This window comes from Propithecus coquereli, unplaced genomic scaffold (genome assembly GCF_000956105.1).
Source record: "Propithecus coquereli isolate 6110/MARCELLA unplaced genomic scaffold, Pcoq_1.0 Scaffold212, whole genome shotgun sequence".
NCBI lineage: Eukaryota > Metazoa > Chordata > Mammalia > Primates > Indriidae > Propithecus > Propithecus coquereli.
Window position 1 is genome coordinate 2,391,461 of NW_012146301.1, and position 13,989 is coordinate 2,405,449.

A 13,989-nucleotide genomic window follows, 5' to 3' on the forward strand; every position below is an offset into this window, starting at 1 on the left:
CTCAAAAAAAAAAAAAAAAAAAAACTGAACCACTGTGAAATGTCAAAAGATATTTTGGGAAATCTGTTATGAAATATTTTAATCTTTACTAGAATGAATCATTTAACATATAGCTAGACATAAATATATACATATATATTTGTTTGCTTGCTTTTAGCTAATCACATATGGCTCTGATAGAACTGAAGCACTGAAGAGAATGGAAGATGCACTGGATAACTATGTTATTCGAGGTAAAAGCGAACATTTTCAGTCCTGATCCATATTATATATGGCATCCAGTACTGGGAAACAACCTCAAGATTTACTAATGAGAGAATTCCATGGAACATTTGCTTATTATGTGTTTAAATAGAAATAAGAAAAGCTTGAATTAATTAAACTGACATACTAAGTATAGGTGTTTCATTTTCCTTAGCAGTCCTTTATATTATATACATCTTAAGTTATTTAGTTAAACTTATGATTTATGATCTTTCCTAGATGAGCATCTAGTATTTTGCAGCTGTATGTTGTATGTGAAATGGGAGCCTTCAGAATAAAGAACCATTGGCCAGTGCAATTTCATAGTAATTTTGCTGTATTATTGTTGACGGTTTGTTTTGCATGTATGTTTGGTCTTTTTGAAGTAGAAAATTTGAAAATGTATGGTGATATAAAGCATAGCAACCTACATTTCATTAATTAGGGGTTGAAGGAAAAGCCGTTTGTTTCTATGATTAGAGCAAATTATAGACTGTTTTCTAGGAAATGCAGTTTTAATACTTCATGTACAAATATAATTCTATTTTTTAATTTTTAATTTTTTAAGCTAGTCAAATTTAGCAATGAGGGGGAAATATGATAATTATAATGCCTAACACAATGTGATTCTATAAGCCTTTAGAGTGTATAGTGAAAACTGAATTAGGAACAGCCATGACAATTAAATAATTAAAGCAAAGTTATACTTATCTCCTTTAAGGAGTAAATCATATTCTAAATTTTATTAGCAACTTTCCATTAGTAATAAAAAGATTACTTTAGCCCAACATAAATTATCATAAAATAGTGGACTTTAATATCAAATTTAAAGTGTAAAATATAAGTTCCCTTTGAATTATGAATAAAGAGCATGGGTGTGAGAATGTTCCATAGGAAAGACTGGCTATTGCGTGGTTTTGTTCTTTCCTCGTGGCTCACTGGGTGGAACAGTGGGGCTGGGAGGCTGGATTTGGAGGCCGAAGAGGTGGAACAGTGGTGGAGTGTGACTGCACAGCCCTCTTAAGACCAAAGGGAGCTTTTATGCAAATTTCAAAAGGCCTCTCTTCGAGTGGACACAACTTTTACGTCCTTGGCAGATGGACTGGAGCTTTGTGTGAAATAGAAAAAATGTTCTGTTCTCAGGGCATATCCTGCTTCAAGACAGGGAGCCCAATTTAGCCATGGAGCTTATCAAGCCTTTGCTTTGCCCCTTTGGCCAATGCCTTTGTGTGGTGAACAGTATGTATTACTGTACAGTAGCACTCAGGGTCATTTAGTGAGTGTTTTTGTACATCTACCTTTCCCTGCTTATTTTCATCTAATAGCAATTAAATTGTGTAATCCACACTTTTCTTCATCTTTTCTCCTCCAATTTTTCCCTTGTTAGATCAGGAGAAATTTTTTTCCCTTCCTTCCCTTTTAGCGTTACCCTCTTTTCTTCCCATTTGTTAACTAACATGTGATGGTGATTCTATCTAATCTCATGTGCTAGTGACTCATCCCAATCCACTAAAGGGGAAAATATGAATAATAAGTTTTTAAGTGATCCTAGGTATAATTTTTTAAAAAATCAACAAATCAATATCCAGAGCATCTAAAAATTTGAAATGTTCCCTTCACGTTTTTTCTAGTTCATTTTCTATTTCCTTTTTTAGCCTTGATTATGGAGTATTTACTGGTGTTACAACTTTGCTGTTGCTGATGTTTTAAGTAACATACAAATTTTCTCTATACATTGGTTATATAGGCCTTGAAGGGTCTATTTTCTTACAAAAATATTATTACCCCAAAGGTCACTTTAGTGAATGTTTGTGACACATGTCTAGTTTGGATGTTTGTCTGTCTATGTGCATTTAACTATACATACATAGACATTAATAAGTTACTCGGGAAGACTATTCCTGGAGGACTTTGAAGTATTTGTAAGCATATTCTGTGGGGGTTTTCTCCTTTTATCTTTGATTTTTTTTTCTTGTGGTTGTTGAATTATTAGACTTTTGTTTAATTTAGGTGCTACTCTAATAAGCTTGAAAAATAAATTCATGAATTTGAGACTGAGGAAGAATATTTTGTCAAATCACATCTCTGTTAAACTTTGATATAAGACAGCATAGTGGCATGGCATCTGGGCAGTTTGTGAAAATATTAGATTAGTATTGGTCCCAACTAGAAAAGCTGTTCTTCTACTCTGGCTTCTGAAAGGAGTATCCTATCATATTTATAGAACACACTTTCAAGTATTATACTTAAATGAGCATGTTTTCCACTAATTTAGTTACTATACATACAGGGTCATCAGTTACTATATTTTTTAAGTGACTTAAATACCAAGTAGGCTTGCCATTATTCTCCTAACTTTATATGTATCACATGTTAAAAAAAAAAAACAAATATTTCATTGTGCAGATAGATTTTTTCTAGGCTTAGTCTGAAATTCTGGTTTTGAATTACTGTGATATAGGAGAAAGAAACCAGACAGACCTGGGTTCATGTCCTGTCCTGACACCGTTTAGCAATTATGTGATTTTTGTGAAATTACTTTGTCTCGCTGAATCTCATATTCCATGTTTTAACAATGGAGTGATGGTTTCTGCCTTATAAATTAGTGGAGAGGATTAAATGAGATTAGGTATATAAAGGGCTTGGCACTATACTGGCTTATATTGTTCAATAACTTTAGGTCCCATCTTCTTTTCTCTCTTGTCATAATTGTAAAACCACATATTTCATAATCATATTTCATAAATCACATTATCAATCAGTGATGCAAAGTGTATTAAACCATACATAAATAATATTGAAAGCCCATTTTAAGCCATTTCTAGTACTGTGCTTTCATTGCACCCTGCTCCAATAATTCTCTAGAGTATTTACCACCACTGCAATAAGTATTAATTGTGTAATTAACTCTAAATGTTGGATTATCATATAAGAATATTAGTTACATGGCTTGGGGGCACTGATGATGGCCTTTGTCTCATTTGTATGCATATTCCTAATGTTAAGCCTGTCTGACACATGGTAGGTGATTAATAAATGTTTGTTGAGTTGAGTGAGTGATTTCCTCTCCCTGATTTCAAGGAGTTTTTAGTGTACTTGGTATGAGAAACACATGAACAAAGAAGCATAATATCACTTTGTAGTTGCCATAATAGTGGGGTGAAAAAATATAGTGGGAGTTTAAGGAGGCGGGTAGTATATCTTTCTTTTCTCTCCTCTCCCTTTTGGTCCTTTGAAAGGAGTATGAGTACTGACTTAGGACTCACAGGTGACTTTTAAGAGTATCTCACTTTGTGCTGCCTTCAAATGACCTGCAGAGTGACAGCATTTTTTAAAAGACTGGTAACTTACCGTGCAGGTGAAATAAAGGGGATGGGCATCTTTGGAGTGTGACTTGCTATGGTCTTTTGGGAAAATAATCTGGCATTAGATGTTAAAATAAAAGTACATACCTTTCGACCCAGCTGTTCATCTTTCGGGAATCTTTTCCTATAGAGTTAAAAGGCTGAATTTTGAGTTGATGTCCACTAGGACATCTACAACAGCATTGTTTGTAGCAGCCAAAATGCTGACCAACCACAGTGTCCACTAAATGCATGAATGATTAGATAAATTACAGTGCATTTTTTGCTATAAAATACTATGTAGCTGTGATGTGAAGGCATGTCCCTATCTATATGTGTTGTTAAAGTAGAAAAGCATTTTGCAGAATAATCTGCAGTACATTCTCCTATTACTTAAACCCCCTTTCTATCCTAAAATATTTTAATTATGTTTGGATGAGCACAGAGAAAGGCGTGAATGTATACACATCAGATTTGGTTTTATTAATCCCATAGGGTTTATCAAATAGGGGTTTTTCTTGATACATTTCCCTTAGACTTTTTGTTTTTGGTACTTTCAAACCTAGAGAAAAGTTGAATGAATAGTATGGTGCACGCCTATATACTCTTCCCCTAGATTAATGGTTAAACTTTTCAACATTTGTTTTGTTTTCCCATTTCTTCCTTTTCTTCCTCCTTTCTCACACTTCTTCCTCCTCCTCCTTTTCCTCCCTCCATTCTCTCCTCTGTTTTTTTTCTTTATCTATTTGAAAGAAAGTTGCAAACATCACGACACATCACTCCTAAATACTTCACCATGCATCTTAACTGAAAGATCATGTTCCCATAAAACCACAATACTATTATCACACGAAGGAAAATTAATAGCAATCTAATGTATTGTCCATATTCAGGTCTCCCCAGCTGTCCCTCAAAGTGTCTTTTTAATGTTTTTTTTTTAACCCCATTAGTCGTCTGAAGTTTACACAATGTCTTTGGTTATGTCTCTTTAGTATCTTGCCCTCTTTTGTATTTAATTTCATTAATTTTTAGAAGAGTCTAGGCAGTTGATTTGTAGAATGTCCCACATTCTAGATTGCAGGTGTCAGTGTTGGTTCAGCTGAAGGCACTTGGGAAGTAACTCGAAGGATTGGGGGTTGTGGTCGGAATGCAGGATTGTGTGAATTGGTGATTTTGAGTGTGGTGCAGTTATTGAACATTAGAAGATTTCAGGATGTGAGAGTGGGACTAGATTATTTGAGATGAGATCCAAAGAATTGAGAGCTGAGCATGTTGCCTGGGCCACCCACACAGGTGACAACATGAGTTAGGACTGGAAGAAAGATTGAGGGTCCGGTAACAAATTCGTTAATGAATACTGAGTTGTGACATACATGTTGATAAATGACAAGGAATTGAAGAAGATTTTATAGCCGAATAAAATGAGCCTCAAGGTTAGCAGAAGTTTCTCCAAGGATTAGAAGAGGTAATGTTTTAGAAATGGCAGTGGATTGCAAGAAAGTGTCTGAGGGCTGCTGGAGAAGTCTTGAGGTCCTTGAGGGCATTGAGGTTTTTAGGTGAGGTGAGGAGGTGGATGGAATGTTGCATGACAATACCAAACCACTGTAAACCTGACTAATCATGGAGAAGCAATCTCAGCAGACAGTGTAGAATGGCTTGGGAAAGAGGGAAGAGGTATTTCAGGGAGGTGAGGGTACAGTGGAGGTTTCAATGATAAGGGGTAACCAAAGAAGCTTGTACTTCTGGTGATGGATGCAGAATTCCTGAAGTACTTTCTTGTGGAAAAGTGGTCTCAAAGGCATTCTGAGGGTGCCGCCTCCATCCACTTCATCTAAATAAGATGAACTAATTACCATAAATGGAAAATACTTTTTTCTCTTGATTCTCAACCCTTCTGTGGAGTCCCCCTTATCCCGCACAAGCAGTTCTCTGCAGACATGCACAAGGTATCCTACAATTCAGGTCAGTTCAGTTCTGACACTGCCTACCTGGAGTGGTGTCAGACCCACAGATTGAGGGCTCAGTCCCATGAGTCTGCCCCCACTTCAGATGCCAATCACAAGTCTGAGGTTCCTGCCTCCACTTCTGACTGGCTATAAATTGTTGGTTCCCACATCCCCTTCCTCAGGTTTGACAGTTCGCAATAATGGCTCATAGAACTCAGGGAAACACTTTGCTTTCTATTACTGGTTTATTATGAACAGCCAAGTGGAAGAGAAGCACAGGGCAAGGTGTGGGGGAGGAGTGGTGAGCTTCCATGCCCTCTCCAGGTGTGCCCCTCTCTAACACCTCCATGGACCCACCACCCCAGAAGTTCTCCGAACCCTGCCCTTTAGGTTTTTTATGGAGGCCTCATTAGGCAGGCATGACTGATTCTATCATGGGCCATTGTGATTGAATCTTCCTCAGCCCCTCTCCACTTCTGAGGTGTGGGAGGTAGGGCTAAAGTTGAAGCCTTCTAATCACCTGGTTGGTTCCTCTGGCAGCTAGCCCTGGTCCTACAAGAGTCATCTCATTAGCATAACCTCAGGTTTGTCTGAAAGGAGCTTATTGTGATGAACAAAAGACTCCTTTCATTCCTCTCAATCAGGAAATTTCAAGGGTTTTAGGAGCTCTTTGCCAGGAACTGGGGACAAAGACCAAATATATATTTCTTATTATGTCACAATATCATGGTCTCCTCCATGCTTAAAACTCTTTAGTATCTTCCCTTTGCCTTCACATGCCTGCAAAATCCAGCATGAGTCTCAATAGGGACTCACGTATACCCCTTTCTTTCATTCCCTCTTTTCCCTACTTTGTTGTTGTTTTCATTGCTCTAAGGCACCATCACCTGCTCACCTGCACACCCTCGTGGGCAGGCCAGGCGGTGGACTGTGTCTGTGTTGGAAGTGATTGGGGGAGGGGAACAAGGTAAATGGGGATGAAGGAGTAAGACTTCTTTGATTATATATTTTTGTATGATTCTTTTAGATCCATGTCAGTATTTATAAATAAATAAAATTGTCAGCATTTTACGGGGGAAACTCAAAATGAAATGCAAACAGAAACAAATGGACAGGACTGTTGTATATTGCAGATGCATAATCATGCCGAAGGGAGAGGAAAAAAATAAAACTAATTGAAATACCTTTAACAGTATCTTTACTGTGTACCTTCAGTCCCAAGACAAAATATATAGAAACAAAAATTAAACTCTAGTTAGTAGGTTTGGTTTTCATAGTTTATGAGTTAGCAGTTCTGAAGCCAGTTTATATATATTCTGGGATTGAGGAAATAAATACATATATTGTGGATAATAGTGGCCAAGTTTCTCATTGTTAGAGAAGGCAGTTATAGATGTGGGAATGGATAAGGGTAGAATGAACCCTGTGGTGCTGGATTGTGACTGGGTTCATTAGTGTGAATTCATGAATTTTAACTTAGACTGATATGTAAGTACATGTTTGTGTCTGTGCGTGTATACACACAATCTCTAGCTAAGGGTTTCTCAACTTTGGCCCTATGGACATTTTGAGGCAGATAGTTCTTTGTTGTTGGGGATGCTGTGCTGTGATTGCCATACATCCCCTATGGGACAAATTCCCCTTGATTGAGATTGCTGCCCTGCCGAGAGGTCATACTAGCATTGATGCCCATAGTTTGAGCACACCAAGCACCTAGATCTTGTTTTCTAAATACCATTGTCCTGTAAATGGAACCAAGGCTCTGTGATAAAATAGCCCATTTCAGGAAGAGCACAAGATGAGCCCTAAACACAAGATGTTTAAGTGAGCAAATGCTCAACAAAAAATGATTTGTCAAAAAGACATAGCCAGCTTAAAGGAGCTCCCACTGGCCAAATTTGGGAAACCATCAGCAAGAAAATAAATCATACTTTTAATGGATTATAATCCATGGAATAAAATAAGAGTTCATGAGTTAATATTGACATAGACTGGTGAGATAAATGGGGGGAAAGGCACAGCTCTTCTTCTCGTAGATTTTTTTTTTTCTTCAAATGAGTTGTTTTAATTCCAGGTGATACAGAATTTAGGGCAGAACAAAGACCAAAGAGCAGACTCTGGTGGGATTCTGGGCTGGTTTTACTTTAGTTCACAGCTAAGGTAGGAATGGCTGAGTAAAAACAGCTAAAGAGACGATGAGCCACTGTATGATTTTTTTTTTTTTTTAACAAAAGTTTATTCTTAAATGTACAATAGGCTCCAAGATAACACTTCGTTTTAGCTATAGGTGGCAAAAGATGTTATGGCAGGGAATACAGATGTTTAAATAGGAATCAAGGGTCATCACCACCTGAGGCACAAGGAACAGCTTACTTTTTGCCATATTTCTTAATTCCACCTGTAGCCAGAGGGCCCTTCCCCGCGGTCTTCGCTTTTAGCTCCTCGAGTTTCTTCTGTTCCTCTTTTTGTTTCTGCTTGAATGCCTTATCTTCCTCGTCCATCTCCTTGGCCTGCTTCTTGGGCTGTTTCAGGGGCTTTTTCTTGCCACCTTCGCAGCCGGACATGGCGCCGCCGCGCTTCTCGTAGATTTTTAACTAATAAATGTAGAAAATCACCATTTGGCAAGCACCAAGTTGTTTAGGTAAGAATCATCAATGGATGCAAAAAATAGCAGGTGAAAATATGTGAAACAGATACTGGCATAGTTTCCTAATATATCCACACAAGATATTTACTCATTACAATGGGAAAATGAGTGGTGTTGCAACAGAGAAGACTGGCAACTTACCCAAGTGATCAAAATTAACCCCCCTGTAATGGGACAAATCAGCACCAGGTCCCTCTTGATAGAATGTTCTGGGAAGAACACAACATCAATTCTGTGATATTCTTGCCACAAATGTACAACCTGAATATAATCATGAGGAAACATCAGACAAACCAAACTGAAAGACAGTCTACAAAATAAATGGCTTTTACTCTTCAAACATGTCAAGGTCAAGAAACACAAAAGTTGAACAACTTCTCTAGATCAAAGGAAACTAAAGACACATGACAACTAAATGCAATGTGTGATCCTGCGTTAGATCTTGGACCAGAAAAAAATGTTTTTCTTTTGTAGTAAAGGTCATAAGTGGGACAATTGGTGAAACTTGAATAAGGTCTGTAGATTAGATAATGGTAATGTTATCAATGTTATACTTTCCTGATTTTGATCCTTGTACTGTGATTACGGAAGAAACTTACCTTTGCCTTTAGGAATCATACACTGAAGTATTTAAAGGTAGAATGGCATCTTGTCTACAGTTTACCCTCAAATGTTTAAGAAAGAAAATTACGTGTATGTATACATACATAGAAAATTAGTGATAAAGCAAATAAATGTGGTAAGATGTTATCATTTCGTGAATATGGGTAAAGGATATACTGTAAGTCTCTGTACTATTTAAAAATGTTTCTGAAATCATTCCAAAATAGAAAGTTTAAAATAGAGGGAAGATGAACACCTACCCCTCAACCCCAAACATTTGAAGAATAAAAACAGAGCAGCCCTTGAGATTTTTCCTTGTGTATTATTCATCTGACTAATTCTAAAGGGTAGACAGGTTAAAAACTTGCTTTATGAAGGGCAGGAAAGAAATGACAATTTACTGTCTTGTTTGGTAACTACTTAAGTGTTTAAATGTGAGTATTTTTTTCCTGAGCTGATTGTGAGCTTTTGTTAAGATAGAGAAACTTTAGAGCAAAAATATAGTTTGAGTAAAGTTAATTTCTAAGTCCTCATGAAATAGCTGTGCTTTCTGGCCCCTGTTTGATCCTGGCAGCATGTGTAGCTAATGTCTGGGCAGTGTTTTGGAACCAGCAGGTAGTCAGGAGAAGGCTGCTCCTAGGGGCCTTTCTTCTGTGGCCCGGTCATGATTTCCCATACAGATGGGACCTGGTGAACTTTGGCAGAGGTCATCCTCAATTCCCAATCTTAAACTCCCAGTCATAATTTTTATGAGTATGTGATTAATAATATCCTTGAAGTTGTAAACTAACTCTCAAAGAATACCTCCACTGTCCACTTACTATTTAAACAAGGATCTGTTCAAATAGCATTGTCTTTCCTGGGATATGGAAAGAAATAAACTAAATACAAAATGGTAACTTTCAAATATATACAACTCTTTTTAATAGTTCCATGATTTTTACCAGCTGTCCGATCTTTTGTGCTTTTAGGTATAAGATAATTTTCCGATTATTCCAATTTTGGCTTTAGAATTAATGTACAGTAGTTTTTGGAGCAGTCAGTTGAAGCACCTAGATATTAGTTATCTGTCATGAACCATTATTTCACTATATAGTTCTTAGGAAAGAAAAACAGATAATGATTTGATTTTGCATAGTAATACGTAATCTTTTATTCAGAGAACATTAAAGAGAAAATGTTTTTGTGTTTTAATTTTATTTTTGAAACATTTAGTGAAATAAAAGTCTATATTTTCATGCTCTACTTACTATTCAAGTAGAAAGATTTTTAAAGTTCATGCTTCATTTGTGTGCTTGAATGGCTCTGTTCTTTGATATTTAAATGTAAATGAATATTTGCTTGTAGTTCCTTTGAGTTACATTTTCTAAAATCAATACTTTCTTTTCAACTTTGAATATGGAGTGAAAATACACCAGATCATTTATCCTGTAAAACTGCATGCATTTTAATTTTTTGGATGTCATCAGTTATGAATTGATCACTGAGCATCACAAAATCTTATTTTTGTCCAAATTCTCATTAACTATTTCTGAAAGCTATATTGTAGTTTACTGAAAATAGGGTTTCATTCCAATTGATTTGACATTGGCCACACAAAGAGCTAGAAAATTTATACCAGTACCAGGCTGTGACAGGAAAGCCCATAAAGTTATTTAATAAATATGAAATATTAAGGATATAAGCAAACAGTATTATTTTTATTTAACTGGGGAGGGAAGAGACTGTCTTGCTATCTTATTTACTATTTGCAAAAAAACTTGTAAGTTGAAATATTCTGAATTATTAATGTGTACATAATGACAACTTTTTTTGGAAATTACTGCTGCACGTTGGTCTTCTAACTTTCTTGCTTTCTAGTCCCTCCCTAAGGATCTTATTTTTTCTAAAACTCCAGTTTTTATAGTATAAGAATAAATTGCATATTGCTGGTTTTATTTTGCATTTCCCCATTCTCACTCTGCTGTGGGTTCCTTTGCATGGATGTCCACCCCCATAGTCATAAAATGTCTGGATTCTGATGTGTACCTTCTAATCTGCCTGCTCTTCTGGTCTCTAATCATTCAGACATCATCTCACAGGCATCTCAAATTTAACTTGCCCACGAATCAGACGATTTCCTCTCAACACCTTACTTCCGTGCAAATGGCACCTTCTCTCATGTTGCAGAGCGAGAAATTTGGGTGCTGTGCTCATCTCCCCATCACTGACATCAGCCCCTGTCTGCCTCCTGAATGTCTCCCAAGTCCAGCTACTTTTCCCATCTGTATTGTCAACGCCCTAGCTGTGGACCCCCGCCTTGCTGTTTTCAGCATATCTCTGCAGTTGTCAGCCAACAAATTCGCCCATCTTTCCTCTTGTCCCTCTCTAATCCCTTTTCCATGTATCGGCCTGCATGATTCCTGGATTGCATAATTCTCGTCATATCTGCCCTCCTTCAGCCATTCTAGTTGCTCTCAAGGGACACTAGAACCTTTGTATGGCCTGTCAGACCCTGAATGCACCATTGGTCTCTTTGCTGCATCTAGCACCCCTCTCCCGTGCTCCTACCTTTAAGCCGTGGTGTCCTTTTAGTCCTCTCCACAGAAGTACCTGGTGGTGACCATATGCTCTTTAAAACAGTGAAAATTCTTAAGCACTTTAAGTTCCTCCCTAATATTGCCCAAATCTCAACTACTCATCTCTGGGTCCTGTTGTGTTTTTCTCTGTTTTCTTTCCCAGCCAGGAAAATCTGTGTAAGTTATAAATGCTTTCCTCTTCCTGAAACACTGCAGCTGCTGTTTCCTATGCATGTGCCCCTCTCTGGCAAACCATATCCCTTTTCTTCTTCAAAAGTGCTTTAGTTTTGTCTATTTGTGAACCATATGATCAGGGGATTAATTTCCCTTTTATAGCCTGACCTCTTTCAAGGATCCTTTAAAATTTTTGCCTACTTTGTCTTTCTAACCATCCTAGCATATTGCCTTCGGTTGTTCTTTGTTTTTATCTGTCTAAATGCCACCTATAATATGGGTAAATGCCACATTTTTTTCAATGATTCCTTAGATATATTGGTGTCTTCAGAAGTTTCTTACACCTTCCAGTACTTTCCGCATAAAAAAAAATACTTATTTATAAAAAGCCCTTAGAAACATTAGTTATTAGATATGGGCTAACTCGGTACTCATAGAACAAACTCGAGATAGTTGTGCATTTCTCACGGGCATGTGCTATAAAAGGGGTGTGTGTGTTTATGAAATAATGTATATGATATTTACGTAATCTAATGGTCTATTGTGATATATGTGATGACTTCTTCCATGGAATATTTGTCTAGCTAAAGGAATATCATTAATGTTTGAATTTGGAAGTTTCTCTAAATGATCTGAGGTAGTTTGGATAGATTGAGAAGTGGCTTTTATAAAATTTAGATACATAGTATCTTCTGAATCAGAAACAGAGATGCTCAGAATTTTTCATACAGTTGCAAATGTGGTCTAGTGTAAAGAGATGCATAGAAAAAGTCCTGGAAAGATGTACATATTAAGCTGTAAACATTGGTTAGCTAAGAGATGGAAAGTCATATTGAAATGGTACACCCTTCTGCCCCGTACTCATACATTAGGGTACAGGTTAACCTGCTATAATAAAGATTTCTGAATACAGTGGTATAAATAATTTAGAAATTTACTGTTCATGTAGCAATCATGGTTCATGCTCATGAGGGCCTAGTGAGCTTCATGAGGTCATTCAGAGACACACACACAACCCCCCCCAACACCCACACCGCCCCCCCTGCCTCCCCCCACCATCTTGATGCTGCACTTCATTTGCATTACTAAAGCTGAGTTCTGCCACATCAGGAAGCTCAGAGTAAGAGGGAAAGAAAGGAAGTCTAAGCAAGGGACTTTTTTAATAAGTTAGTGACTCAGAAGTTGGATGCATCGCTTTAACTTACGTTCTGTTGTCTCAGAGTGAGTTTGTCATGTCTAGCTATAAGCTAGATGGGAAAATGGAGTCTGTGTCTGGGTGGTCTTTTGCTCATCTAAAACTCCGTTACTGTGGAAAAATGAAAAGCAGCTTTTAGAAGAAACTAGCAGTCTATCACAGTAAATCTCTTTTAAAAATTGTTTATAAGACTTTAAAATGAAAACTGAATTAGGTCCACTTCAATGTCCACATGTAAGAAAGGAAAAGTTTTTTGTTGTTTAACTTGTCTTTTTTTGTTATACAAATGAGGATTTTTTTTGGAATGTATAGTTTGTGTTATTTCAGATAATATCAAAAGGAAGATTCTTCCACTAAATTGCCTTTGTAATATGAGAATGTACTAGTACAAGCTAATAAATATATACTGTATAAAAAATTATTTATAGATGTAACTTTTGTGATATATAATGTATTAAATTTTAGGTAAGTTACTCAGTCTCTCTGGATCTATAATAATAGTTTTCTTATTTTTATGGTCCCTTTGTTCTTTGTAGTTTTCTTATTCTATAACTGGTTACTCAAAGTTTCTCAAAAGCAGGTATCATATTGTGTGTTCTCATTTTCCTTCCCATGATATCTAATTGCTGCACAAGTAGTAGGTGTAGGAAAATGTTGATATAGATTGGCTTGCTCAGATTAAAGGGCCAGTTGGTAAATGTTTTAGACTCTGTGGGCCATACGGTTTCTGTCACAACTGCTCTACTGTTGTAGCATGAGAACAGCTGTATGCAAACAATGAGGCTGGTTGTGTCCTAATAAAACTTTATTTACAGAATAGGTGGTAGGCCAGATTTAGCCTACAGGCCATATTTTGCTGACCCCTGCCTTATAAGAGAGTTATACCCTCTAAATAGAAATAGTATAAATCTAGATTTGAGAAGTTCCATTCTTAACAAAGCATGAACCTGGAAGTTAGTTAGGTAGGTCAGTACTGAAGCTTAGGATGTAGTACAACTTCTGTCTGATGTTTTATTAATTACCTTTTTGTCTTATGCTCTGTGTTTATTTCCATGTAAAAGGATAGTAATGTACCTTTTTGAGTGTCTGGAATTACATTAAGCATAATCTCATTTATCCTGATGACAATCATGCAAAATAGATTCTGTTATTGTTAACAGTTTACTAACAAGGAAACTAAAGTTTTGAGAGTTTAAATACCTTACCCCAAAGGTAAGAGGTAGACCAGTACTTGAACTTGAGTGTGTGATTCTCCACTTACTTTATAGTTATTGTTGTA

At 36.8% G+C, this 13,989-nt stretch overlaps 1 protein-coding gene across 1 annotated transcript in view; it reads left to right on the forward strand.

The window, feature by feature from the left end:
* PCCA (propionyl CoA carboxylase, alpha polypeptide) overlaps positions 1 to 13,989 on the forward strand; it is a 375,245-nt gene that overhangs the window by 182,609 nt on the left and 178,647 nt on the right. The window contains exon 15 of the mRNA XM_012644433.1: positions 158 to 233. Coding sequence (XP_012499887.1) covers positions 158 to 233 — 76 coding nt within the window. The remainder of the gene's footprint in view (positions 1 to 157; positions 234 to 13,989) is intronic.